At 52.1% G+C, this 27,913-nt stretch overlaps 2 protein-coding genes across 3 annotated transcripts in view; one reads left to right on the top strand and one right to left on the bottom strand.

Annotated features, from left to right (window-relative positions):
* Positions 1-37: 37 nt before the first annotated feature.
* UFD1 (ubiquitin recognition factor in ER associated degradation 1) lies at positions 38-20,452 on the bottom strand. Of its 2 annotated transcripts, none has more exons than XM_007490472.3 (12): positions 20,321-20,452; positions 16,866-16,998; positions 16,479-16,511; positions 14,639-14,760; positions 11,831-11,961; positions 10,523-10,595; positions 7,590-7,658; positions 6,341-6,406; positions 5,454-5,501; positions 3,427-3,515; positions 2,840-2,921; positions 38-156 (listed from the first exon to the last, which is right to left on the bottom strand). In XM_007490472.3, the coding sequence occupies exons 1-12, from the start codon at positions 20,402-20,404 to the stop codon at positions 82-84; spliced, it is 1,005 nt and encodes a 334-aa protein (XP_007490534.1). In that variant the 5' UTR covers positions 20,405-20,452; the 3' UTR covers positions 38-81. The 2 variants fall into 2 exon arrangements, with proteins under 2 accessions (XP_007490534.1, XP_001379183.2); XM_001379146.4 differs by lacking the exon at positions 20,321-20,452 and adding an exon at positions 19,953-20,103.
* Positions 20,453-20,853: 401 nt separating this feature from the next.
* Positions 20,854-27,913, top strand: part of CDC45 (cell division cycle 45) — a 32,910-nt gene continuing 25,850 nt past the window's right edge. The window contains exons 1-3 of the mRNA XM_056821409.1: positions 20,854-20,994; positions 26,431-26,490; positions 27,474-27,566. Coding sequence (XP_056677387.1) covers positions 20,944-20,994; positions 26,431-26,490; positions 27,474-27,566 — 204 coding nt within the window. The 5' untranslated portion in view covers positions 20,854-20,943. The remainder of the gene's footprint in view (positions 20,995-26,430; positions 26,491-27,473; positions 27,567-27,913) is intronic.

The following is a 27,913-nucleotide window of genomic DNA, read 5'->3' as shown; positions in this document are numbered from 1 at the left end:
CTGTCCCTGACAAATCCAGTAACTAAAAACCAAGAGATTGCAATAGATTATTTTATTTTCTAATTGGCCAAGGGCCCAAATTCATGGCTTTCTTCCCTTTTTGCGTAATGACTGTCCTTCTCCTGAAAAGGCAATGAATCGGCCTCCAGCTTCATCCTAAAGGGAAGAGAAAGGATCAATGCTTGGCTAAATCCCACAGGCTTCCTGACATCTTTACCCCGGGGCCCCCCAAATCAGGGGCCAACTCCCTTTTGGATGCATCTACTTCACCACAGACCCAAAGGAATCCCCGCCCCCCAAGGCAAACTGCACCGGTACTGGGCCCCACATCTGGCTTGGGTGTCCCGAGAGCCAAGACGGGGAGTACAGACAAGCAGAGAAGCTTTGCCCCCTCACACAGCTTTTTTTAACCCCTTAATCTTCTGTCTTAAAATGAGTACTCTCTATATATAGGTTCCAAGGTGAGGGGCCGTGATCTGCCAGGGTCACACAGCCACAGAGTGCGGGGCCACACCTGAACCCAGGCTTTCCGTGTCCAGGCCTCAAGTCAACCACCACTTCCCAGTTCTGATCTACGGGAGGGCGCTACACATTGAAGAGCACCACGAAGCCAGCCCTCAAGTGTTTCCTAGAGAGGACGGGACACACACCACTAGGTACAGGGGAAGGACAGAGCCAAAGAGCTCAGAGGCAGCAGTCCTGCTCCATTAGTCCAGGCAGACCACGGGTATCGGGGCCACCCGATTGTTGTTTGAAAAACAAACAACAAAAACCCACGACTTTTCGAATGAATGAAAATCGGTCTTCTCTCTCTTTCACCTCTGGACACAAGGAAAGCAAAGCCCTTGAAACGAAGTAGTCAAGCAAAAGAGATTCGTGCTGGGCCCGTCTCCAAAGTATTTGCCTCCAGGGGCCCTGGACGCCCCTTTGCCCCTTTGAGGAATGCCGTTCTACGTTTCAGAGCATCACGGAGACAGGCCTCTAAGAAGACTTGGGGGCGGGGAGGGCCTGGAGGGAATTGGCTAGACAGGAAGGGCGATCACGGAAGATACCAGAGGTGCTCTGAGAAACAAACAAGGAGTGAGGGAGGGGCTAAATCTGGGATCAGGACCCCCCCCACATTCGAGACAGACCCCCAGTGAGACCTAGTGAGTGTCCGTTCGCTGAAAGCTTGAGCTGGCAGATGTCGGAGGGGACCCATTCAGGCACAGACTGGCTGCACTAGATGGCCTCTGGGCCCCACGGTCCAAGCAGGAGCAAGGTGCCTGATGCTTCACTCAGCTCAGTCCCAAATCAAGGATGAGGTCATCGCTGGGGGAACAGGCGGGAAGCTGCTGGGAGCCATCAGGCCATGATGTCCTGACATGGTCCCTTGTGGAAACGAAGAGGTCACCAAGTGGCTCCTTGGCAGGATGGGATTGCCCACTGGCCCCCTCATCAACGCCCCTTACTGGTGAATTGATGATTATTGTTCTCTTGCGAGCCTCAGAAGGAATAACATGAGAGCAAACACTTGCACATCATCCCCCAAAGATCACCCTAACCAAACCCAAAAGACGATAACGGGCCAACTTCGGCCTGGGTCCGACTCCCAGCGAAAGCTGTGCCCAGATATCCCTTTCTCCCGTGCTCTGAAGCGTATTCTTAAGCCAGTACATGAACCGTTCACAAGGAGGGGCCTGTACCACACGCTTCGGGACGCCGTGCCTCACGGGCTTGTTACCAACGCAAACCCTTCTTCAAAACTCCCGAACAAACTGAACGATGATCAGCCTAAAAGTAAATCTGAACTGTGTTTTCAGCGGCCCTCGGATCTCTCGACCTCACTGCCATGACTGCTCGTGGTCTTGATCGTCCCTTTTTACTAAAGGCACTCAGCGATTTTCCTTGATTGTCTGTGAGCTCAAGGCTCCTCACAGGGTAACGGGAACATTAAGCCACCTGTGACGAAGCCATTGCTCTCCAGTCGAACCTCTGTGGATCGTGTCAGAATCCGCAGTTACGAGGCAAGCGTATAGAATGATCTCCGAATGTTGAAGTTAATGTAGGCTGAATAATGTAGCTGGGTGCAAAAAAGGCACAAAAATAAAGGCCAAACCTGGGCACGGCGAAGCGGCCCTCCAGGCAGACACACACACGGCTGCCTCCTGTCACACCTGGCCCAGAAGCCAGGCAGGTCCGGAGCTCGCGGCAGGAAGCAGGCAGTGCCTCTCCCTTACAGGAAATGCTCAGAGCACAAGCGGGCAAACGATTTCAAGCGGAACCCCGTGACTCCAGGGAGGAGGTGGCGGGGCCCTGGAAATTCAAGACAAAGAGCCACAGGCAGCCCGGATGGCTATTCTTCTGACTAGACTAAAAGCCTCTCGAAGGCCAGGGATGTCTCCTCACTAAACTTCTTGCCACCATTAGTGGACTTGGGTTAAACCCATCCCATCTGTCTCAGAAGCAGTCCCAAGGGGCAGCAAGGTGGTTCAGGCGACTGAGAGGGAAGGACCTGGGTTCAAGTCTGGCCTCAGACACCTCCTGGTCGGATGAGCCTGGGCAAGTCACTTAACCCCTCACTGCCTGGCTCTTACCCTTCTGCCTTGGAACTGATAGAGTATTGATTTTAAGACAGAAGATAAATATTTTTAAAATTGGTAGAATATGGATTGAAAAAGAGCACTCCCTGTGATCCTCCACTCTCTACTCAGATTTGAGTGAGGCTGATTAAGCCCCGCCGCAGGGAGCTACCCGCACCGGACGTCTGCGGGCAGGGGCACGAACACGGGCACGGGCACAGGGAAGAAGCCATTCGCTTCCTGGCTTCCTCTGGCCCTGCTCAGGCAGGAACACTCACCTCTTCCACTTTTTTGACCATTGGACGGGAATTTCGGATGAAAGTGATCTTGCCAAGCTTAAAGTCATAATTAGGAATTCCTCTGGAGAAAGGAGGAGAAAGCACACACTGAGGAACAACAACTTCCAAACCCTCTCTCTGGTGCCCCGGCCCCGGGGCCATCCGGGCTGCGGAGAGGCAGGAGCAACAACCTGGTTTCAGCCCACGCTTGGGAAGGAAGAGGCCCATTCCCACAATCACACCAAGAGGGTCTGACCCCTGGGAAACAAGGAGGCTAGTGTGGACAACAGGCTGGCCTGGCTGACCTCGGTGGTCAGGAGTCCTGGGCTCAAATCCCGCCACTGACACCCACTGCTCGGATCTCCGCGGCTGAAGTGCATTCACCTTTCTGAGACCAGGGAGAACATCTCCGTCCCTCTCTGCTCCTGAGGCTGCTATAGCCGCCCTGCTTCCTCTCCGTCGGGGAAGCCAAGGCAGGCCTGACACCCAGTCCCCGAGCCCAGAGCCAAGGCTGAGCCTGCTGCAGGACGAGGGCAGCCTGGGCTGTGGCGGGCGGCTCAGGGGCCGCTCCCCCCCCCCCCACTCACCTTTTAATGTCTCCAGGCTTGATTGGGGAAGGGCTAGGCTCGATGCCTTTCTTCTTCCCGTCTAATCTGTTCCCAGAACCAGAGAAAGCCTAGAAAGCAAAGGGCTGTTCACCGCTGCGTGCTAACAGTCTAATCATCCATAACAGGAATGAAGAGTCTATGGCAGCCAAGGCTGGAGCTCTGGGCTCTGTGCCAGGGAAATGAGGGCACGCAACGGCTTGGCCGTGAGGACAGGCCTGGAGGAAGCAGAGGAGTCCTGTGCACTAAGGCCAGAAGGGCAGCTTGGCGCCGGCCTGCGCAGGGTGTTAAATGCGGGGAGTTTGTAGGTGATTCTAGAACCGAGGGGCCAGGCAGGTTCAGAGTGGTGCAGAAACAGGGACAGCGCTGACTCTGGCCAGTAACTGGGGGCCGTAGGAAGGATGCTGGGAGAGGACAAAACCGGGGGACCCCGAGACCAATGCCCGTTTGTGTTGATAACCCAGGACCGGGCCCCAGGCTGGCTGCTATGGGAATGGGGAGAAGCCGAGGCCCCGAAGGCAGAGCTGACAAGACCTGGTCACTTGCCTGATTGTGGGGAGGAAGGGGAGGGAGGATGACTGAGCCTGGGGGATGCTGGGGCCCTCAACAGAGATGGAGGGGATGGGGGGGGATAGCCTAGTCAGAGGAGGTCTCGGTGCTCCTGAGGGACAGAGCCCTAGAGATCAGATCTGGCTTCTGAGCTTGGAAATTCTACTCTCAGCCTCAGTTTCCTCCTCTCTAAAGTGGGCATAATACGAGCACCGACCTCTCAGGGTTGCTGTGAGAATCATTAAGATTGAAGTCATTTACAAACCTAAAAGTGCTATCTAGATACTAGCAAACAACCACAGGAATTCTGGTTTGCCTTTTCCTTCTTCAGTTCATTTTACAAATGAGGCAAAGAGGGTGAAGTGACTTGCCCAGGGTCATATAGCTAGGAAATGTCTGAGGCCAAATTTGAACAAGATGAATCTTCCTGAATCCAGGCCTGGTCCTCTATCTACTTGGTCAGCTGCTCAAACAATAATAAGCCTCCCGAGTTCAAGGTTCAAGTTCTGCTGAGGGGCCATGGCCCAGGGCTAAACATAGCTGGGATGTGGGATAGGCTCCCACGGCAGGTAGAGGCGGTGGTGGTGATGGTGTGTGTGCACGTGTGTCTCCCCTCCCCTTGCCTTAGTCATCAGAAGCAGCTGGAACACAAGGAGAGAAAAGGGAGGGAGAGCCAGGATCTCCTGCCCTAAAGTACTGGGGAAGGGCCTCTACCGTCCTCCTTCCCCCAGGCGTGGGACCGCAGCCTGCACTCTCCCCCTGGGGGAAGCACCTTTACTTCCAACTGGGACCCAGCCTCTCTTCTCGGGGCCACGGGCTCCCTGGAAGTGCCTGGGGGCACAGCATCCTGTTCACCAGGGCTCAGAGAGGTCTTGGGAGCCCTCAAGGCCACACAGCTAAGGGCCCTCTCCTCTGCCCCAACACCTGGCTCCCCAAACCTCCAGCTCTGTGCCCAGCTGGCCTGCCAGGCCCACCTCCTCACTCCGTGCCTGGCTGACTCGCTCACCCTAAGCACAGGATCTCCCCCTAGCTTTATCTCGTCACACCACTCTTTTCCACTGAAGTTTCCGTTATGTCTGGTTTGTCTTTAACGTGTTAAACTAATGGCTTGATTGTGAAGCGGGCTGGCCGTGTGGGTGCCAGCCAATAGTCTGGGTAACACGGACTCAAAGGCCCAAAGGAATACTAAGGCTGAGCGAGCTGGGGCTGCCCAGCCCTGTGGCTCAGAGCTAGACAGAGCGAAGGCGCAGGCCTGGAGAGACGGACCTGGAGACTGCCAAGGGCACGGCTGGGAGGGCCTTGAGAAATCTCATCCAAGTCCATCGTGCCAGAGATGGGAGGTTTGGAAGGAGCTCTGAAGGGGGGGTCCTGGGGGCACGGCGATCCTCTCGGGATCCACTCTGCTCACCAGGGTTCTACTAGCTTATTTGTCTTAAAGGCAGGTAGAAAACGGGACTCACCCGGAATCCGAGCTCTCCAACATACCCACTATGGTCGGCTTCCACGTCCTGGGAGAACAAAGGAAAGACAACAGTGATTAACTCTCTGCAACTTGAGGAAAACGGAGGGAATTGAGGGGACGAGGACAACAGTGGTTCCTACCCAGGGGGCATTGGGAGAACCACACCGACCTCATCTTGTGACTTCGTTACGGTCTCATCCAAATCTGTCCTGTGAGAAAAGCTCATTCAGTTGTGGGAATTGGAGAGAACCTCATCGCAACGTGGGAACCCAGAATTCAGATGACCTAACGTATCGTTTCCTTTTCGTTAATTGGCGTTGACTATTTTGAACGTATAAAAGTCCTTCTCCCCCGTATTTGGGGTGCAGCCTGTGTCAGGTCATTATTTAAGGGGCCCTAGTGGAGCCACAGTCACGAGGCCTGCCCTGTGGCCGGACGCCTGGGTCCCCACCAATTTGACAGAGGCAGCACAACGTTGCCCTGGAGGGAGGAGCGAGCCGAGTTTAAAACCGTGGCGAGAAGCGGAGAGAAGGGCTTTTGGCCTCCGCCTTTGGACGGATGCTCTCTCTGCTCTTTATCTGGTCACAATCTCTGCCAAGCCGCGGCCTGATCTATCCCTGAAGTTAGAAAGGCCGAGACCCAATAAATGCTTCTAAGTCTGCTAATAAGATGAATTGTCACTGCTAACAGGCCGTCAGCGGAGGAAGGGGCCCGGTCCCGGACTTGCTGGGCACTTGCTATGCAGTTGTCTCCTCAGGCATTTCCCCTTTCACCTGGCCCAAACTCTGGCAGAGTCCCAGGGTGCTGGCCACCCCCGCCCCAGCACTCTAAGAGCAGCCTCGACCCAGAGGCAGAGGACGCCCACCCCAGCCCACCCAGACTTACTGTCGTTTCCTCGTGCGGAGTCTGTCGCTCTGGCTCTTTGTAGCCCAGGGGTGCGTCAAAGTCTACCTACAGATCCAAAGATGAGAAAGACCGATCCTGAAGGGCATGTCTGAGGCCCTCAGTTTGCGCATCTTTAAAAGGGGTCTATCCTGGCTCCCTAGTCTTTTCTGACAGCACCTGGGGCCCCGTGGCACACATGACCCCAGGGACCAAAGCCTCACTGTCTTTTCTGGAGGGGAGAGTTTCCAGGGCTGACCCTGAGACCAAAAGAAATTAGGGAGAGGGTGGGGAGGGATAATCTCATTTCCATCTCAGCCTGCTAAACATCTAGCTGGCTTGTAAAGCTGTCTCTGCCTGGTCAGTTAGGCCTCTCATGACAGTGTCCTACTTTGTATCCATGTATGCTCTAATCCCCGCCAGGTGGGACGCTCTGACAGGGCACAGATGAGCCGGCGAAGGTGAGAGAGCTATCAAGCTGGGCACAGAGCGGCAAGTCCTGGTCACACACGTGCCCTCTCTGGGAGGAAGGGACCCATTACCTGAGGGGTGTGTACTGAGGGCTCTGGGGGGGCCCTCACCCAGGCTGGAAGATGTGGATGACTTTCTCTTATCACGCTTACCCAGAAGGCCATTCCCCTTTCCCCAAAAGACAAAACTCGTCTGGCAAAATGCAAACTTGATTTGCCCCCCAGGAGAGGCCACCAGGGTCTGGCAGCGGCTCAGGCTAAAGCCTGGAGGCTTAGAATAGTTCAAGATGCAGGGCCAAGTGACTTCTCTGAACTGCTGAGGGGACCCCAGAGCGGTCCATCGTCACCAGAACTGAACGCGAAGGACAACAAAGACAAGCCTGCTTCATTCTGCTGATCACAAGAATCAGTTTGGGGCCTAAGAATTCTGAAAGCCTTCCTTCCTGCAGCCCGACCACTGACTGGCCACCAGGATGCCACCACAAAGAAAGGGGCATCCAGATGAAGGAGCTTTTACCAAAGTCTGGGCTGGGTGATAGGCTGCAACAGGACCCCACGATCCTCTCACCCTCACTGGTCTAAGATTTGGGGTCACACTGGCTTTCGATGTTCTTCCCAACGAGGAACAGGGAGTTAGGGCCAGACAGGAAGCCCAGAATGGCTGGTCTGCTTCTTTCCCGAGACCCTCCTACTAGCTCCTCAAATAAAAATCCATTCCCTCCCATGCCCCAAAGAGGATGCCTATGAGCCGATGCAACTCTCCTCTTGGACGAAGCACTTACGTTCATGTCACATTCTATAATAGACACAGCTTTATCTGGTTTTGTCTCCATCACCCGAAGTTCATAAATCTGGGTAAGAGCAGAAATGTCACTGGGATTACTGTCAGAAACCAAAGGCAGGTCCAGCCCTGAGAGCTGGAAGAGAACCTGCAGTTTTTAATTTTAGAAATGAGTAAACTGAGGCTCACAGAGCTTTCCCCAAGGTCACAAAGGAAATCAGTTTTGGAGCCTCAAATTCGAAATCCAGTACATAATAAAAAATGAGCAAGGCCAGCATAGTCCTGGTTAACATCAGGCGTCAATGATACCCCCCCTTTCCCCCCATGGCAACTCTGAACTCTGGGCCCTGGATGAGGCACAAGCTCACTGTTCTCCCAGTTCACATGGAATCCCTCCAGATCATCAATCCTTTGAGCACAAGAATATTCCATCACCAACAGACACCACAATGTGTTCAGCCATTCTCCAATCGAAGGGCATCCCCTCATTTTCCATTTTTTTGCCACCACAAAGAGCGCAGCTATGGATATTCTTGTACAAGTCTTTTTCCTTATTATCTCTTTGGGGTATAACCCAGCAGTGCTATGGCTGGATCAAAGGGCAGACAGTCTTTTAGCACCCTTTGGGCATAGTTCCAAATTGCTTTCCAGAATGGTTGGATCAGTTCACAACTCCACCAGTAATGCATCAGTATCCCAATTTTGCCACATCCCCTCCAGCATTCATTACTTTCCTTTGCTGTCATATTGGCCAATCTGCTAGGTGAGGTGATACTGTAGTGGAGGGGGATACTTAGAGATGGGGACTGATGACTGACTTAGCATTGTTTTGATTTACATCTTTCTAATTGTGAGAGATTTAGAACACTTTCATGTACTTATTGATAGTTTTGATTTCTTTTTCTGAAAATTGCCTATTCATGTCCCGTGCCCATTTATCAACCAGGGAATGGCTTGATTTTTTTTATACAATTGACTTAGCTCCTTATAAATTTGAGAAATGTGACCTTTGTCAGAGTTTTTGTTATAAATTTCCCCCTCAATTTATTGCCTCCCTTCTAATTTTGGCTGCATTGGTTTTGTTTGTACAGAAACTTTTTAATTTAATATAATCAAAATTATTCATTATTTCATTTTACATTTTGTAGTGTTCTCTATCTCCTGCTTTACACCAGGGCTCATGAACTTTTTTTTAAACCCTCACCTTCTGTCTTAGACTCAACACTGTGTATTGGTATTAAGGCAGAAGAGTGGTAAGGGCTAGGCAATGGGAGTCAAGTGACTTGCTTAGGATCACACAGCCAGGAAGTGTCTGAGGCCAGATTGGAACCCAGGACCTCCCATCTCTAGGTCTGGCTCTCAATCCACTGAGCTACCCAGCTGCCCCCTCATGAACTTGTTTTTTTAAAAAATGTCTATAACTGTATTTCAATAAAATTAAGTTTCCTTTGTAATCTTACATATTTTACATTGTGTATTTAAAAACATGATTCTTAGAAGGGGTCCACAGACATCCCCAGGTTGTCCAAGGGGTCCTGCACACAAGCATGAAGAATCCCTGGTCTAGACTAACTTCATTTTACAGAGGAAGAAACTGAGTGGCCTGCCCATGGGCACAGAACTGGCAATGGCCTGATCTGAGCCCCATCTTCTGACCACCTCTCTAACCACACCAGCATTTAGTTCAACCTCCCACCCCGCAGAGAAGTATTAGTCTGATTTTTACTAATGTATTCATTTAATCAATGCCTGAAGTGGTAGTATTCTTCAAATGGGAAGGGAAAAAGCACTTAAGGCACCTACTATGGGCCAAGGCCTTTACAATCATCATTCTATTTGGTCCTTAAAATAGCCCTGGGAGGCAGGTGCTGTAAGCCCCATTCTAGAGCTGGGGAAATTGAGGCATACAGGCGAAATGACTTGCCCAGGGGCACACATGCTAGTAAGTGTCTGAGGTCGTATTTGAATTCAGGTCTTCCTGTTTCTCAGCCCTCTTATCCACAGTACCATGGAGCTGCCTCCAAATGACACGACAAATCCATTAAAAAAACACCTCTTTAGGAAGGCTGAAACAGACAGCTTTGAAGGGTCTGTTTTTCAAAAAGGGGTTGCTTAGGACCCCAAGGTGTGCGTACATGTGTGTGTTTGATGGAAATCGGGGAAGATTGGGTGGTCACATAGGAAACCCAGGCCCGTCACAATCAGAGCTCACTGTCCAAGGCCTGTGGTTTCTGGAGGACTTGTAACAGTCACCACCTGCCTTCGGGGGTTCTGGGGCCGAGTCTCTTTAGCCTGCGAGAAGCAGACACGCAACAGCAGCCAAGCTCGTGGCTGCTTTGGGAGTCGCCTCTAGGCCATCAGGAAGGCATGAGAAGAGAACACAGTCCAGGGGGACCCTGCCACCCATCTTTAACCTTAGACCCAGGCTGCAGAAGAGAGAAATGCAGCCTTCTAAGCTAATGCACCTGAGGGGGGCAGCTCCATGGCTCAGTGGAGAGATGGAGAGCCAGGCCCACAGACAGGAGGTCCGGGCTTTGGATCTGGTCTGAGACATTTCCTAGTTGTGTGACCCCAGATAAGTCACCTACCTCCACTGCCCAGCCCTTCCCACTCTTCTGCCTTGGAATCTAAGAGGGAAGGTGAGGGTTTTTATTTAAAAAGAAGAACCTGAGCACATCTGAGAAAAATCTCACTCAGAGGTGCCAAGTAGGGGGTAGCAACGGGCCAGGAAAGCTCTGCCCATAGGTCTGTGCTGGAGGACCTCTCCAATAATGAATGAGGGGCATATTACCCGCCCCCGCCCCGCCCCGCCCATCCTGTAGTCAGTCACGTGAGATTTAAGCTTGACACAAACCGCAGACTCTACCCCAGACTGAATCGGCCCTGTGCCCAGTGGATGCTGGGAGCCATGCTCACTGCCCGCCCCCCCCTCACCTTTTCATTGTAGTTGATGGCAATCACATCCCCAGTGGTCAGACACGCAAAGTTTCTCAAAGCATTTTCCAATCTGTAGACAGTGTCAAAGCAACATGGCAAGAGGTGGCAACAACTCATGAAAGGGACTGGGAACCCCACGGCCCCATCCCAATCAGGAAGGGCCCCAATGGCCAGTGGGGATCGTGGGAGGACCACCAGACCGTCTGTCTGGACGGGTACATGGAGGAGGTGCTCTCCGGGACCCAGAGGGTCTTCAGTGGAGGACCAGAGGAGACAGGCCTCGGAGGTGGGAGGGGCAACAAGAGCATGGGGGAGTCCTCCGGTTTGGCCAAAGGGGAGGGGAGGAGAAGAGGAGTTGGGAAAGCTGGCTTAGAGCCCCAGGGCCTCAGCCTGATTCCCCAGACCCCTCCTCAGCTGATGTGTCACTGGTTTCAGACCTGGGGCCAGGTTCGTGTGCAGCTCCTAGCACTGGGCACCACGGACAGCGCCCTCTGGCTATTAGTTGAGCTCTCATTTCCCACTTGACTGTCACCACTGCTGACAAGGGCATTTCCACACCGAACAGCCCGAAGATATGAGCAAACCACCCAGGATTTCCAGGGCAGGCTAGCATGGTGGTGGCGGATCTCAGGGCTCCTAGACATGGATTAGGCTAGGGAGCACGGACACTGCAGACCCCAACTCGAACCCAAGCCATCAGTCCATGGAGCTTCCTGGGAGAGGCCTTGGGTCCTCCTCCCCAAGAACCCAGCCTCCAGCCCCAGGGCTGCCCCATTTTCTCCCTGGGCAATCAAGATACTCATTTATCTGAAGCAAGAGAATGCAGAATCCCGGAGGAGCTCTCTAGGGACAGGGGAAACCTCTCCTCCTTCTTTGGCCCCGCGGCCCTGACTCGGGGCTCCTCACCCTGTCGTGACTGCTTACGCTTGCTGCAGAATTGTACTGGATCTCGATCTCCTGCCTAGGAACTAACTAGAGCCCACCCCAGGCCTGAGACAGTTTCTGCCTCCCCCACTCACATGTTCGAGGGCTTCAGGGTAGGTGGGTGGACACCAGGCCTATCCGGAGCTGAGACCCTCCCCCAAGTTGTCCAGCCCTTCTACCTCAGCCTGCAGGGCTGAGCTGACCATCCCAACCTCACTGCCACTGCCTACAGGACATATCTACACTGGCTAGCGCTGCTTGTCCTCTCAGTTAGAGGGGAAGGCTCAGTGAATAGGCCAGAAGGAGGGAAGGTGATGGGAAAACTAGTGCACAATAAGAAGGAATGACAAAAGCAAGCATGCCTGGGCTCCAAAAGGATACACTGCCTTAGGGTTGGTGATGTCCAGGAAATCCGGACTCTGGGGCTGGAATTTGGAGTAAGTTGCCACTTGCAGGTTGACACTCTCTACTTGCACCAGGCCCCCCTCTTCCAGAAGCAGATTCTGCATCATCTGTAAAAGGAGGCAGAAGAAGGATGGTTCCTGGGGCCGTAGCACGGCCCGGCTCTTCTGACTTGTGCAGATCCGTGGGCTGCCCCCATCTCAAGGGGCTCAGGGAGCTGCTCTCTGAGCCCCCGAGGCCTAGGGAAAGAGTCCTGCCTCTGCCCTCACCTGCTGGGGAAGCCTGGGCAAAGACCTTCCATTGTGGTCCCTCAGGTTCAGAGAAAGCACTGATCCTCCCTGGGAGAGGAAGTGTCTCAACCAATGAAGCCAGAAGTCAGAGCATCCAGGAAAGGGCCCTTACTCAGGCTCTGCTCTTTGGCTCCCAGGCAATCCTGGACAAGTCCCTAACCAGAGGTCTTGGCGGTCTGTCCCCATCCACAAAAGGAGAGGGTTGGACTAAGGCTGGATGATCTCGAAGTCCCCTTTCAGCTCTCAAGCCCAGCATTCTAAGAAGGATCTAAGCAGGTGCAATACCCATCTTACAGAGGAGAAAACTGAGACCTCATGAGAGGCAAGCCAAGTCACTCTGTCACCTGAAAATGCTCTCCTCCAGAGAAAGAACGAGTTGGAACGTAGACCAAAACATTTTTTGCTTGCTTATTCTTTTTTGTGTCCTTTTTTTTTTGCATCTGTGGCTAATGGGGGAATGTTCTACCCAACTGTGTGTGTATAACCTATATCAAATTGCTTCCCTTCTCAAGGATGTGGGAGGGGAAGAAGGACGAAAATACGGAACTCAAAATTTTATGAAATGAATGTTCATAGTTGTTTTCACAGGAAAATGTTGGAAAACAACTGTCAAAATTGGAAAAAGGTATTAAAAACTAAAGCTAAATGTTTAAAAAAAGTCCCCCTTGGTAAATGGTGGGGATAAGACTTGAACTCCCATCGCCTACGCGGGTCTGCCGACTTTCTGGCCATACTCTCCATTCTCACGAAAGAGAAGGTGCCGCAATAGAGATGGCCCTGACAGAAGAACGTTACGGCTATTTATCACTTGGGATTAATGAAGAGATCACGTGCAGATTCTGCTTCCCGCCAAGGCGGGCCAGAGCCCCATGACTGCTACTTGCACAGACACTAAGGCTCTGTCCCCCACGTTAGGAGAGGCCCAGTGCAAGTGCACATGGGAGGATGCCGAGAACATGAAAGCAGGCTGTGGCTGTGGTCACCCTGGCCCTGACACTATGGTCTGTAGGGAGCTGAGATGGGGTGCTCAGCAGAAGCAGGATCGAGAGCCGGGGGCTAGAGGCAAAGGAGCCCCGGCAGACTGGGGCCAGAGTGGAAGCCACGCCTGGGCGCAGGGCCTTCCTCCTTCTCGCTGCCTTGGGAGTTGTGTCTTGGCTTGTGATTTCCTGAAGCCAAATTTGCCTCTGTGCCACATGGTGGCACAGGGATGATCCTACCCTGATTGCCCTGAGGCTTAGTCAGGGGAAATGACTTGCTCAAGGTTAGACAGTGAGCTCTGTGGCACCCCTAGGATGAAAACTCAAGTCTCCTACTCAGTTAGGTGAGAAGCATTGATTAAGGGCCTACTATGTGCCAGGCGGTGGGCTAGGCACAGAGGAGGCATCTCTACTGACAAAATCACATATGTGGTCTTCATGGGGGAGCTATGAGGAGACAGCCATATCTACTTATTTCAGAACTTCTGGGATCTGAGATTCTGTTGGCCGAGATGCTTCCTCTCGTGGTACAAGTGCTGCCCTGCTAGGCCTCTGTAGATGGCCTCTGGTCCACCTGGTGAGGAGCCTCCAAATTCAGCCAGGCAGCTCCAAGGCTCAGGGCTAGAACCCCCCAAGGGGTCGTTGAATCCAACAGTATTCATCCGAGCCCTGCCTGAAGATTTCCAGTGAGGGACAGCCCAGCCCACTAGGCCTTGTAGAAGCCCCCGGAGAAGGAACAGGTTTGGAGAAGGCTAATCTTGGTGATGAGTGTGAATTTACCCATCTGCACTTCCTACCTGCTGCTCTTGGTTCTGTGCGCAGAGGACAAGCAGAACAAGCTTCCCTCTTCCCCCTGCCTAACCTTCTCCAACACCTGAAGACACCTGCCACACAGGTCTCCCATGTTCCCTCAAATGAGGCTCTGATGGCTCACCCTCAAGGCCCTCTGTCCCCTGGCTACCTGCCCGTGGATGGTCTCCAGCCCACGTCCTTTCTAAAATGGGCCACATTCCAGATGGGGCCTGGCCAGGCCGAGGGAGCTTTCCGGGAGTGGGCACAAGGCCTCTCTCAATGCATCGGGACATCGCCCTGCCTTTTCTTTGCTGGCCACGTGACTGAGGACATCTGTGCAGCTGCCGTTCAGTACTGCCCTGCTCCTCAATGACTTCACAGTCATCCTCTTGGCTTGGCTCCCTAATCTTGTTTCCTACTTGATTCAGCCTCAAGAGGTCTCTGACATTTAACTGACTCCCTCTGGCCCAGGAGCTCTTTTCATTGGTTTAAATGAATTAATCTTGTAAAGTGGTTTCCATTTCATCTGGTGAGATTGATCTAGATCTTGTGTCTCCAATGGGGGCTTTCTCACTCAGCTCTGGGCCACCCGCAAATGTGAAGGGATTTCACCTGAGTCTTTACCCCAGATGGCAAAAGCTCCAGGTCATCTACACATTACTAGTCACACCCTACGGATGCCCTCTGCCTCAGACCCAGTGCATCGTGGGTCACCTTGAAATACTCACCCAGTGGGGCAGGTAACAAATACCCTCGTCTGCCACAAACTCCAACACGCCACAGTGGGTCATCCTGTCTGAGTTTTTATTGGTCAGTTTGAACAGCATGGGATAGGTGATATTAAGTCGACCTAGAAGAAAAGAAGGCTGATTAAGAGAGAGATCCTGTGGGCACCAGAGGGGCCCATGTCTGTCAGCCAAGGTCCTCTCCCAAAGGAAATGTCCCTGGCCAGTCACATCACCCCAGCTCCTTTTAACTTCTATTCCCATCCATTTCCTTTAACTTAGGTTAGAGAAGACAAACATGGCCATTCCCAAGAGGGTTCACTTCCCCTCACTCCTGCCCACCATGCATCCCACCCCCAGACCCAAGAGTCCATCAGGGACCCCCGTCATCCCTCCAGCCCTGGGCATCGGACACAGCTGGGCTTATTCTCTGTCAGGGATGCCGAGTGCAGAGAGCACATGTCCCGACATCCCGGAGACATGCTCGACAGGTACACAATGGCTGGCCTCGGTGCAGCCGGGAGACCAGGCTTCCACGGCCATTCTTTGGGCACCTGAGGATGACACGCATGCTCTGGGCAGCTGGAAGGAGCCCATGTAAACAGGAGCTTGGATGGTCAGGACCTGTGGCCCCACTGCACTCTGGTCCCATCTCAACGTGAGGGGATACCTCTGGGGCTCCTCAGATGGAGCCTATGAAGAGAACCAGGCAATCCCTACTCTCTGGCTATCTCTTTCCCAGCCTTGGCTTCCCTCACCATTCTGGAACGGTGATCCATGATCCAATCAACTCTGGCCCCACTCCCCAGCCCATAATCCCAGGGCCTCTTCCCTAGGCACCACTCCTCTCTCTATAGACCCAGAAGTAGTTGAGGCAGAGACTATCTTTACTTTTCTATTGATGTCTCATTACCAAGATCTTTACTGCTTGTTTACTCATTCATTCACTCTTGCCAGAGGCCAGGATTGATTCCATCTATAGACATTTTGTAAGCTTGGTGGAGAAAGTCTGCCAGTGCTGTCCCTACTTTCCTGAGAGCAGTACAGAGCCAGGATGAACCAGTTTCTCCAAGTCACACCAAATCTTTCCCCTTGTTTCTTTCACCCTTATATGTACACCTTCCAAAATGGAGCTGAGCACAGCCACTCTCCATAGGATTCAGGATCATTCTAAGGTTTAAAAGGAATCAACTGCCTCCGGTGGGAAGAAGAAATGAGCCTGGCAAATACTAATGCTACGTGGCTTTCCCTCTGTCTACTGAAGCTGGCACAAGGGGGCCTCTCCTCCCCCTTCCTTTCCACCCAACTCCAGTACTCTGACCCCTTGAGCAGCCAGTGGAGAACCCACTGATGTCTTCCTTCTCTGAGCTGCCTCATCACAAAGTCTGGTCCGCACAGCTCAGCATGGGCTGCTGTTCCCTATTTCAGGTCTGTAGGTGAGACGGAGGTCAAGGAATGACTCTGAAACCCCAAGCTTTCCTGGGGCCTTGAGATGGGAGAAGACCAGGGCAAAGGGCTGGGTCTGAACCCCTCTGAAGTCAACTGAAATCTGTGATAACACCATCTCCCCTGAGCCTCAGTTTGGCTGTAGGCAGAATGGGGACAATGATGGCCACCATTGGCAAGTGGGCAGACACCATTCAGAGAAATGAGCTGCTGAGCTGGGACCCTCTCATTTTACAGGCTCAGGGGGTCTTGTGACCTGCCTGGAGGGCACTGAGGGTCAGAGCTGGGCTGTGAAGCCAAGGCCCCTGACTCCAAACCCAGGATGTCCAACAGCTTGGCACACTGCAGGGCAGCCAATGCTTGTTACTGAATAACAGATGATTTAGAAAATACTTACTAAGTTGATCCAGGGCCGAGGGTGGCATAATTACTGCAGAGAGAACAGGAGAAAGATTTTTTTAAAAGGACAACATCCAAACAAGTGGAGTTTCTATTTGTTATACTAAACTTTGTTTAAAAAACAATTCAGGATGGCAGACAATTTCTGCCTCAAGGATTTTTTACTGCAGTTTACTTTGGGGAGCTGCTTAGTCTGTTGGCTATAACGGGCAGTTCAAGCTTCCGGTCAAGTCAGAGATTTCTGACTGTACTTTTCAACAACGGGGCCAACAAAGACTCCATGGTCAGGCTACCTGGCTGCACAGCAGTTAACTTTGGGGGTTATTACAAATATCGGTTTATGGGCCAGAAAAAGTGATTAGTCAAAATAAAAACAAGCACATACTCTTCCCTCCTTTCTCCACATCTGACCTGTCATTAGGTCCTGCAAGCATGGACACTGAGAAGCAGCGATACTGGGTGGAGAAGCGGTTCTGGAAGACGCGGGGGATGGGATGATCAAACATATTGAAAGAGAACTGGAGGGAAAAAAAAGAGAGACTCATGTGAGGCGTATGGTCAGTCAGTGTTGACGGCTCACGGCAGCAGCTGAAAAGTCAAAAAGGGTGAACAAAGATAAAAACCGGATTAATGTGACTGTACCGGGGTGGCATGTCTGTGGATGGGCGAGGGGGATTCCAGAACCCCTTTGTGTTCCACCTCGTGGTGCTAACTGGCACTTGTCCTGCCTGGCTGGAGCACCAAGCACCTGGATTCTTCTGTGGCAAGAGAGCAAGGCCCTTGAGCCCTTTGCACACAGGGATCTGGGATAACAACTCCCTTGGGTTGCTTGCTTGCTTTCTTTTTTTTTTTTAAAGCCCTTACCTCCTGTCTTAGAATCAATCCTGTGTACTGGTTCCAAGGCAAAAGAATGGGAAGAGCTAGGCAATGGGCTAGGCAGTGTCTGAGGCCACATTTGAACCCAGGACCTTGTCTTTAGACTTGACTTGAGCCACCCAGCTGCCACTCTAGGGTTTGCTTTTAGAGGACATTCCTAGCAACATGTGCTCTTCAAAGGCAAGAGGGGAAATTCTAGTCAACTGAGGCCTCTGATAAGGGGAAGAGAGAGACCCTGAAGTGAGTCACAAGTTTCTGTCTCTAAGGGGAGCCTTTGCCAGTTTCTAGCTCAGGAAATGTGAGAAATCCTTGGCTTGGAAGGGGGCACAGCTGCCCTTCTGCCAGACCTCCCAGGGTCAGCGTGCTGCCCAATGAGATGGCTGCACCTGTGGGAAGTGCTGCTCTCCTTTCAGGGGAGCACTCAGCCCCTCCAGCCAGTGGCTGACCCTCCACAATACTCTTCAATAGTTTCTTGAGAGCTGCTAGAGGGAGATGGCTCAAGGCCACACTGCCTGAACCCTCAATGAGTGTTTCTAACACTGGCGATCCCCCAGCCTCCACAAGGCTCCCTGTCCACACCCTCGTCTCTATAGACCATCCTGTCCCACCACCAGGTGTCAACCAACCACACATGCCTCCTTTCTGCCTTGGCCCTGGCAGCTGGTTTCAGTTCTAGCATCGTAGTTGAGCAGTGAGGTGGCACAGTGGGGAGAGTGCTAGGCCAGTCAGGAACTCAGCTTCAGGAGTTCAGTCTGGCCTTCAACACTAGCTGTGTGACCCTGGGAAGTCACACCACCCTGTTTGCCTTAGCCCAGTGCTAGACACACAGTAAGTCTATTAAACGTCCAGAGAAAACTCAGGAGTGGCAGATAGGCAAGGGCCCAAGTGGTTACAGAAAACCCTCTTCACTGGGTTTTTAATCTGGGGGAAGGGCTGTTGTGACCCTGACTAATCCGGGTGCTAATTCCCGAGATTGGTCAAGCCACTCATTTTGGGGAAGAGGCGATGAAGCCCAGAAGTGCAGGGACTTGTCCTAGGCCACCCAGGCAGTGGGCCTGAATCTGTCTCTTTTCCCCATTGGTCAGTTCAGTTGACCTGAACAGTCCTTTCCATGTACTACACTGGAATGTCCAACTCCTTCTGGAAAATATGTGAGCCTGGCTCCGGCCTGGGCCTTGGCACTTGTTTACCAGCTGCCCTTTTTCCAAGGAGGCACCTCGTGGGGGAGAGAATCAGGGCACACATGCCTGTCTCTGGGAGAGTGCCGTGGGCACCGGGTCCAGTGGTGGCCCAAGAAGAGCTGACCACTGGCATTCTGCCTTGCTCCCTGCTGGGTGCCAACTCACATTCCTAGGGCTGGAAGGTTCCCTCATGACCACTGAAGTTGCCATCCTCATTCTACAAATGTACAAACTGAGGTTTGGGAAGTTAGTGGTCTTGTGAAAGGCCATGAAAGAAGCCCTGGAATCCTCAGAGAAGCCACAAGTCATGAGGCAGTCACTCAGGAAGTGGAAATTGAGCTGCCCATCCCTGGGCTGGGCCAGTAAGTGTCCTAGTCAGGTGACCACAAGAAGGCAATGGACAAAGCCTGGGCCTCTCACCTTTCCCTGCTTCAAGCTAGGTGACATCCATGAAGCCCCCAGCCTCTCTGAGCTTCCCCAGAGGTGAAGGGGCTAAGAGCCCAAGCTCCAGGCCCCTGGATTCTGAGATTCTCCAAAGCGGGTAGGAAAACCCTACTGAAGAGAAGGAGTCAGAGGACCAGGATTTAGCGCCCCTCCTAAGGGTCAAGTCCTTTTCTCTCAAGGCAGCCCGCTGGTCTAGGGTTATTTCAATCACTCAATACAAGTCAGGCTCAGGGCCAGAGGACCAGGAAACTACCTGGGGGGGAGCCGTCACTGGGGGGGAGGGGACCCCAAAGGAATCAAAGCTGGGAGAGGCGCAGCAGTGCCTTTCTTTAAGGTTTGAGAAGAGGGCCTTTGGCAATCACTGATGTTTGGATCGACCAACAAGCATTGATTCAGTGCCTGCTAGGTTGCTTAGCCCCTTTCAGAATTTGAACCCGCAGCCCTGAAGTAACCTTTCAGGAGGCGAAGGGACCTGCCAGGGGGTCTCCATGGAATCTCCCAAAGAAGGGACGGTTTTCTCCCCCACTGATCACAGTCGCCCCTTTTCCAGCGGGGAAAACTGAGGCAGGCGGAGGACAGTGACTTGATCAGGGTGTCGCTGCTAGGTCAGCCCGAGGCCTCATGGCCCCAGGCGTCTCTGAAGGGGCAGTAAGTGGGCCCACCCCCGCCCGGAGGGGAAACTGAGGCATGGTGGACGGCAAAGAATCCCGACTTTTTTTTTCTCCCCCGAAAGACTTCCGGCCTAGGGGGCGGGACGGGGGCGCCTGGCCCGCAAGGAGCCACGAAGCCTTGAAGGCGGATGTCAGTCGCGCCAGGCCCGGGCTCCCCGCAGGAGCCGTCGTCACTCGCACCATCCCGTCCCGCCCCGGTCGTGGCTTAGAGCCCTGGTGACTCAGTCCGCGCGCCTCGGCGGGGTCCAGGCACCGGGGAGTCGAGGCTCCGGGAGGCAGTGGTGGGCGGGGGGCGCTTACCATGGCGGGAGACGGTCCCAGGCGCCTATGGCTCCTGAGGAGAACACAACCGGCTAAGCTTGAGAGCCAGTGACCAGCCCCGGAGCCTAGCGGAGCCGCGCCTGCGCAGCGCCCGCCGGAAGTAATTTATCTGCTGCCGGGCCGGGGGGGGGGGTGACCGGAAGGGGGACGGCGGGACGATGGGCGCAGATCCATCCAAACGTACCCCGTTTCCCTATGGCCACGTTAAGAGAAACGATACTTTCGCCTGACATCTGGGAAAGACCACAGTTTTGTTTATACCTAAGAGTTGGGCTTCCATTTAACTATATTTTCCCCTACGACAGCTGCTATGGTAGTTCCCATTCTCTCACTGAAGACTACATTACCCAGAAGGCTAAGCGACTCCAATTCGTCTTCATTGTGAACTTGGGCGGAAGTGAAGGGCGTCTGTACTTTCGAAAACAGGACATAGGTGACAGAACAGATGAAGTCGGAGAAAGTTTTGACTGGACATGATTGCCGTGACTTATGTGATTTTTCTGAATGGGGCGTGGTTCGAATACGATTTCTTCTGTGGTAAAGTCCTCAGGAAATCAGATTGTTTGCCCAAAACAAAGATGGCGTCAAACTTCCGGGATGACAGTGAACTTTCGGCATGAGTGTACACACAACAAAACAAGGACACGGAAGATGAATTGTCTCGGGGAGGGGCGTGGTCGGCTAGAGCATGAAGAAGGCCAGTCTAAATGGCCATTGGCTCGACGTTAAGGCCCGCCTCTCCATGCTTTTCCAATCAAAATTGAAGAACCTCTCCGGTATCAGCAGTGATTGGTGAGCGGCCTGCAGCCAATGGAAGGAGGACGATTTTGGCGCGAGTGTTGAGTATCTCTGATTCCAGCTGCTACTCCCAGCCTGGGTCCAGGTCCGAGTCTGGTTCCGAGTCTGGGTCGGAGTTTGAGGCTGAGACTGAATTAGCTTCTGTGGAGCCCGCGGCCCTCCCGCCCGCACCATGTTTGTGACTGACTTTCGCCGGGATTTCTATGACGTGATTCAGACGGAGGTGAGGGGGGCTGGGCACCTAGAACATGGAGTATGGGAGAGGGGCTAGAACCTAGAACGTGGGATGTCAGGGCTGGGAGGGACCTTAGAACCGGGTATGTCGGAGCTTAGAACGGGAAATGTCAGAACTGGGAGGACTAGAACATAGAATGAAAGATGTCAGGACTGGGAGGGGCCCCGGATGGGAAGTGTCCGAGCTTGGGGAGAGGAGCCCTCCAGTAGGCAGTGTCCAGACATGGGCTCAGCAGTCTAACGGGCGATTGTGAGCGTTTTCTCCTATGGAGGCTGGAGCCTAGGGCTAGGTGGCAGAGAGGGGCTGGTAGCTAGGCAGTAGAAGAGGACAAGATGGTTTCTGATGCTCCAGCTGCACCTTAGGGAAGCTAAGGGCTCTAAGAAGAGTCGAGAGTATGTTCTAGGCTTGGAGACAGCCAGTGTGGGAGGAACATCCAGGGGCTTGGCCAGACCTGCGCATAAAGTCTGGGAAAGGGAGTCAGGTCCAGTGAATCTGGAAGGAAGAGCTTGTGTGGGCCACTCAGTGAGGAGCCATTGTCCCTGTGCAGATCAGCCCCCCATTCGCCATTGTAGAGACTGAGGATTGTCCGAGGCCCTGAGGTAGTACCAATATCTAACATAAGGAGGGAGGGATGGGGGTTCCACTAGGACCAGCCCCTCTAGTGAGAGGGCCACTGAGCCCATCTTGGGACTATTCATCGACACCCTGGTAAACCATCTTGACAGGAGAGCTAAACCAGATTGAGGGTAACTGACAGGCCTCCAACCCAGCAGTAGGTTATGGGGTGTCTGTCCCAGGGATGTGAAGACTTCTACCTGGGAGTGGGTGAATGAGAGCAGTTTGTACCGAGGGCCATGAAGGTGACTGAAGCTGGATCTGTGGAGCTTTTAGAACTTGGTCAGACATGGGAGATGCCGAGGTCATCTACCAGCTCCTCAGCCATCAGTCTTCCTGATTTTTGTCCTGCCACTAGTCTTGGATGATTCTGGAAAAGAGGCTGATAACTTTGTGCACCTCTGCCTCATTTAAATCCAATTCATCAGCAAGTCAAGACATCACTCTGTGACATTGGACCAGTTTGAAACTGAAGGGTGGACAAATCACCAACAACAATAATAGGGAGAATTCAAACCCAGGTCTTCTTGGTTTCCAAGCCAGCCTGGCCTCTGTTGCTTCTTAAAGAAACTAGTCATGATCTCTTGCTTCTGCAGTAATGACTCCTCATAGTGTCTCTACCCCTCTACTGTTCTATATTATTTGAGGGAAGGGGCTTTGTATGGTCCCATTGTATGGTGGTCACAGGAGATCCCAACTTATCCATCTGCCTCGAGCTATTCTGGGGCTCCCTTCCCAGGAGGCTCCACCTCCTACCCCTATTCCACTCTTTGTCTAAAGAGGCAGGAGAAAGATGGCAGAGCTGCTCCCAGGGGCCCCTCCAGGCTTCCCCTCTTTCACCCCCAACAAAGAGTCAGTTAGAAAACCTGTTCACTTTCTCCCCTGTTGGATACCACCCCCAGATTTCACCCTGTTTTGCTGCTCTCCTTATTGGGGAGCCTTCTTTACCTCAGAATAGCATCAGCATCACCATCACTACCATCACCAGAGTGTTTCTGGTTTGTGCTTATTTACAAATGTCCCATATTTCTTCCCCAAATAACCTTGAGCCCAGAGGTCTTATTATCATCTCCATTTTACCACTGAGGAAACAAGCAGACAGAAGTTCAATGCTTTTCCCAGGATCTCACAATTAGGAAGTATCCGTGGCTGAATTTGAACTCAGGTCTTCCTAATTCCAGGGTTGAAGCTCTACCCACTGTGCCACCAGTTGATAACTCTGACTTCTTCTTGATGCTGAATGATGTTCATGCCCCTATGAAGTGGGAAGAGGCTTTTCCAGGTGGCTGAAGAGAGGGCTTTCTTTCATAAATTTGATGCAATTAAGCAAATTTTTATTGAGAATATGCTTTGTGTTAGACACCGTCCTTCATTTGGGGATACAGAGACAGAAATGAACCAGCCCCTGCCTCCAGGGAGATTCCATTCTATTTAACAAGAAACAACATGGAAGCAGGCAGAAAAGGACCTCGGCAGAAAGACAAGACCCTTGATCTTCCTGATATTGGGAACTTTCCAAGGGGAACACTCCCTCTAGGAATTAGAGGCAGTCCAGTGGTTTGGTGGATATATCCCTAGGCTTGGACTCAGGAAGTCTTGCATTCAAATGCAGCTTCAGACGCTTCCTAGTTGTGGGATTCTGGTTAAGTCACTTAACCCTGTTGGCCTGAGTTTTCTCATTTATTAGAGCTGGAGAAGGAAATGGCAGATCACTTCAGTGCCTTTGCCAAGATAACGCCAAATGAGGTCATGGAGAGTTAGTTAGGCAGGACTAAACAACAAAATAATCACACTCAGCTGGCTGCCTAGGGCACTCCTGGATGAAGTGACCTGCCCAGGGTCCCTTGATTGGTGTCTGTCAGTCAGGACACGGTCCTCATGGCCAAGTCTCTTGACCTGCTGCCTTCCGAGTGAAGGAATGATAGATAGATGGTGGTGGCATGCTCTGTATGCTCTGAGCACCCTGGTCCACGTGCTAGATAAGCAATTAAAAACTAGCCCAAGGGGAGGAATGAAGGTAACAACCCCCTGATGGGGTCAGGAAAGGCCTTAACGGTAGGAGGCAGCTGTGGTCAGAGACCAGACCTGAATATCTGCCATGTGTTCTGTGCTTTGGGGATGACTGTCATCTCCTTTCAAGAAGAGCTCATAATCCCTCAGGGGAAACGAGACCTTGTTGGGCAAGGCAGTCAGATCCAGGGCACTGAGGGGATTTCTTTGAGGGAAGAAGGGTGGCCCTCTGCCCAGGCTGGGGAGAACCAAAGATGCCTTCATGGTGAATACTTCATGGACTGGCAGCCCGTCCCACGTGTCTACCATGCTGAGTTTGGGAGTCAGCAAGGACTTGGAATCAAATTTTGACCTGGCTTCCAGCCTTGAATTAGCCTCACTATTCATTGCCTTGGCTCCTATCCATGTGCTCCTGGGCCAAGGTGGAGAAACTCACACAATTATTTTCAGCGAGGCCTCTAGAGATTTGTTCCACAACCCTCGCTGGGCCCTCACTGCCGCCCGGCCATCCTACTCCACTTTCCTCATTACCTCCCCCACCTCCTCTCCAGGGTGGCTCTTTAAACCTTCTTATCCTTTCTTAAACTTCTCAGGCCCTCCCCTCCTCTCACCCTCTCAGCGGAGAACCCTGAGAGCCTCATGTTGTCTGGAGGTCGTTTATTGTGAACTCCCTCTTCCCTCCTCCTGCCCCTGTCTCTGAAGAGGTGGCCTTACTCCTAACCAAGGCTAACCCCTACCTCCCCAGCTTCAGTTACCTTTAACCTCGTAGATGCTGAATCGAAGGGCATCTTCTCAATCCTCTTCTCTCCTCCTCCTCTCTCCTGGGTGGCCTCTCTCAACTTCCTTCTCAGGCTCCTTGCCTGTTAACTGGGGGTACCGCACAAGACTGTCCAGGGGAGCCGGGAAGGTGGCTCAGTGCATAGCGAGCACCAAGCCTGGAATCAGGAGACCCTGGATCTTAGCTTATTCAAACAGACGGCATGCCTGCTGATGTCCGTATAGAAAACGTGCGTGTGCACATTGAAATAACGAAAATGGGCGACTAAAGCTGACTGGTTTAATTAGGCCAATCGTTTTGTTGGGAAGGGCAGAGCAGCCCAGGGCAGGCAGAGCCAGACCCCGAGTTAATAAGCACAGACCCTGTATCCTAACAGGACACTTGAGTTTGCTGTCTAAGGGATCCGTGAAAAGGGTTGGGGACAGCTAAGCTAACTCCAGAGACAGTATCGACACTGGCAGTTATTCTCTACCTAAAGATCCCAGTGCCCACAATGCACTGCACTTCTCTAACCTCAGTGGAGGTGGCGGGATAGGAAGGTCATCAGGACCAGGGTTCCAAAGCGAGGGAGATCTCCCTGACAGATGGCTTCAGCAGCTGTTGCAGGAACATCTCAGCATACACAGGTTTCACGGGCCAGGCTGGATCAAAGGAGAGCCACAGGAGAGAGCATCACTGTCCCACTAGGTCCACCCTAGGAGAGTAGAAAATCCCCAACGTTCTGGAACCTTTCTGCTCTGAGGGACCTCGTGCGCCTGCCTGCCTGCCTGCCTGCCTGCCTGCCTGCCTTGTAGGACTTCTCCTGCTTTGCAGCAAAGAGCTAATCCTATATCCTGTGTGTGTGTGTGTGTACGCAGCTAAGTGTCATAGTAGAAAATGGGCCAGGCCTAGAGTCAGGAAGACTTATCTTCCTGGGTTTAAACCTGGCCTCAGAAACTTCCTAGGCAAGTCATTTAATAACTGGCTTCCTCAGTTTCCTCATTTGTAAAATGGGGACAATAATTTCACTTCTGTCTCAGGGTTATTGAAAGGGTCAAATGAAATTAGAGCTATAAAATGTGAAGCAAGGTGATAGATGGTGCCGTGGTTAGAGCACTGGACTTGGGGTCAGGAAAACACAGCTTTTTGAGTTTAAATTTAGCTTCAGCTACTTTCGAGCTAGGTGACCTTGGGCAAGTCACTTAACCCTGGTTGTCTCAGTTTCCTCATCTGTAAAATGAGCTGGAGAAGGAAATGGCAAACTACTCCAGTATCTTTGTCAAGAAAACCCCAAATGGGATCACAAAGAGTAAGACATGACTGAACAACATGTGTGTGTGTGCGCATGCGCACGCATGTACATGCATGACAAAGAATCTGGAAATTCATCAGTACAATGACTTATCATCATAATTCTTGAAAACTCATGATGAAATGTGCTGCCTAGCTCCTGACAGAGCTGAAGGACTGTGAGGGCAGATTGAGACGTCCATTTTTTTTTAGACATGGCAGACATTTTTTGTTACTTTATTCTCCATATTTGTAATAGGAGTTTTATTTTTTCTTGCTTTCCCAGTTGTTGGAGGTGGAAGAAGTGGGAGGAAGAAGGTTGATCTTTGAAAATGAAATTTAATTTAATTTCAAAATAAACTCAAAATAAAAAAAGGGCAGCAACTTTCTTTGCTTTTCTATTTGGGACCTCAATGCTTAATGCCTAGTTAGCCATTAATAATGCCTTTGCCTTTCCTCCTTCCTTCCTTCCTCCCTCCTGCCCTCCCTCCCTCCCTCACTCCCTTCCTTCCTTCCTTCCTTCCTTCCTTCCTTCCTTCCTTCCTTCGTTCCTTCATTCCTTCCTTCCTTCTTTCCTTCCTTCCTTCCTTCCTCCCTCCCTCCCTCCCTTCCTTCCTTCCTTCCTTCCTTCCTTCCTTCCTTCCTTCCTTCCTTCCTTCCTTCCTTCCTTCGTTCCTTCCTTCCTTTGTTCCTTCCTTCCCCAATATTAGCCATTATACTCATCTATTTTTCTTTCATTCTTCCTGTTATAGCGGGTCCTCCTCTTTGTTGCTTCTGATGTTGATGCGTTGTGTGCTTGCAAAATTCTTCAGGTAAGTGGATCCTGTTTTCTTTCTCATAATGGGGACATAGAGAAAGGAAAAGAATATTAATTAGGGGAAAGAATTTGATTGGGAACTAATCAAAAGGAGAAAAAAATCTATGGTTCTTTCTATTTTCAAGTTTCAAAACTTCTGGAATTTAATGCCTGTTCTTGTTAGTTTGAATGACAAAACTTGGTAACGTTGTGGTTATCTGCCTTGTAGGTGGGGATTTGGGGGGTTTAGCCAACCTCTGGCCTGCTCTACCAGTCTGAAAACTATCCAGCCCAGGCCTGGCCACAGGCCTGGACCAGTTAAATCTGGGAAGGCTCATCCCTAGAAGGTTGGGTAACAAATGATAATGGGTTTGGGGGACCACCTGGATGCATAGACTGGCACACTGAGGCAAGGAAGTGTTTTGATTGCTCTCTTCGAGGGTTCAGATAAAGAAGGATAAAACTTCCTCTGTTTAGCCCCAGAAGGTAGAACCAGGAGCAGTGGGAAAGCTACTAAGAGTGAAAATCCACTTGTGGTCAGGGTAAAAAAATCCCCTCTAATTCCCAATTCCCCCGAGGGGAATACGGGCTGCCTCTGGAGGGGATGGCTTCTATCCCCCTTCTCTGTGCCCCATCTGGAGGCCTCTGCGTAAAGCCCACATACCTGCTTCGGTGGGATATTGGGCGACTTTCTTCTACTCACACACGAGTTGGACTAATGGGCTCTGAGGGCCTTGCTGGCTCTGCCCTTTCGGTGTGAGCAGACGGATAAGCCAAACCGATAAAATAACGAGCGACCTTTCCAAGGAAGGAAAAAGAAGCATTTTCATGTTCAATAGCAGATGGAGAGAGGAGGGGGAGGAGACAAGGGCACGAGGTCCCCTTCCTTGGTGCCACTTGGGCCTCCCTCCTCACCTCTGGCCTGTGGCCCCATTCCAGGGCGGGTGAATGAGGGGGATGGTCACTGCCTGTCAACCACTCCTGCCCTTCTCTGCCCAGGCCTTGTTCCAGTGTGACCACGTCCAGTACACATTGGTTCCTGTTTCCGGGTGGCAGGAACTTGAAACCTCATTTCTGGAACACAAAGACCAGGTACGGGTGCCTTAAATGAACAGAGGGGGCAGCTGGGTGGCTCAGTGGATAGGGTGCTAGGCCTGGAGACATGCCTTTTAAAAGTCATTTTTAAAGCTTCATCTGTCACTTCCAAGGACTTGGGCTTCTGCTATAATTCCGGGTCAGCCTGTTCATCACATCATTGCTGGGGCCCCCGATATGGCCGTGGCCCCTGGGGGCTCACACAGAGAATGCCCCCCATGCCTGTCCTTAAGGAGCCTTTGATCCGACCTGGGACTCTGTCTTGAACCGTGGCACAGAGAGGTCACAACGGCAGAGCTGGAGGCGGGCTGCCTGTCCAGTGGAGGTGACCATAGCCAAGGGGC

The sequence above is a fragment of the Monodelphis domestica genome, chromosome 3 (assembly GCF_027887165.1).
Source record: "Monodelphis domestica isolate mMonDom1 chromosome 3, mMonDom1.pri, whole genome shotgun sequence".
Lineage (NCBI taxonomy): Eukaryota > Metazoa > Chordata > Mammalia > Didelphimorphia > Didelphidae > Monodelphis > Monodelphis domestica.
The sequence above is the reverse complement of the archived record's forward strand: the minus strand, read 5'-3'. Positions and strand labels throughout refer to the sequence as shown.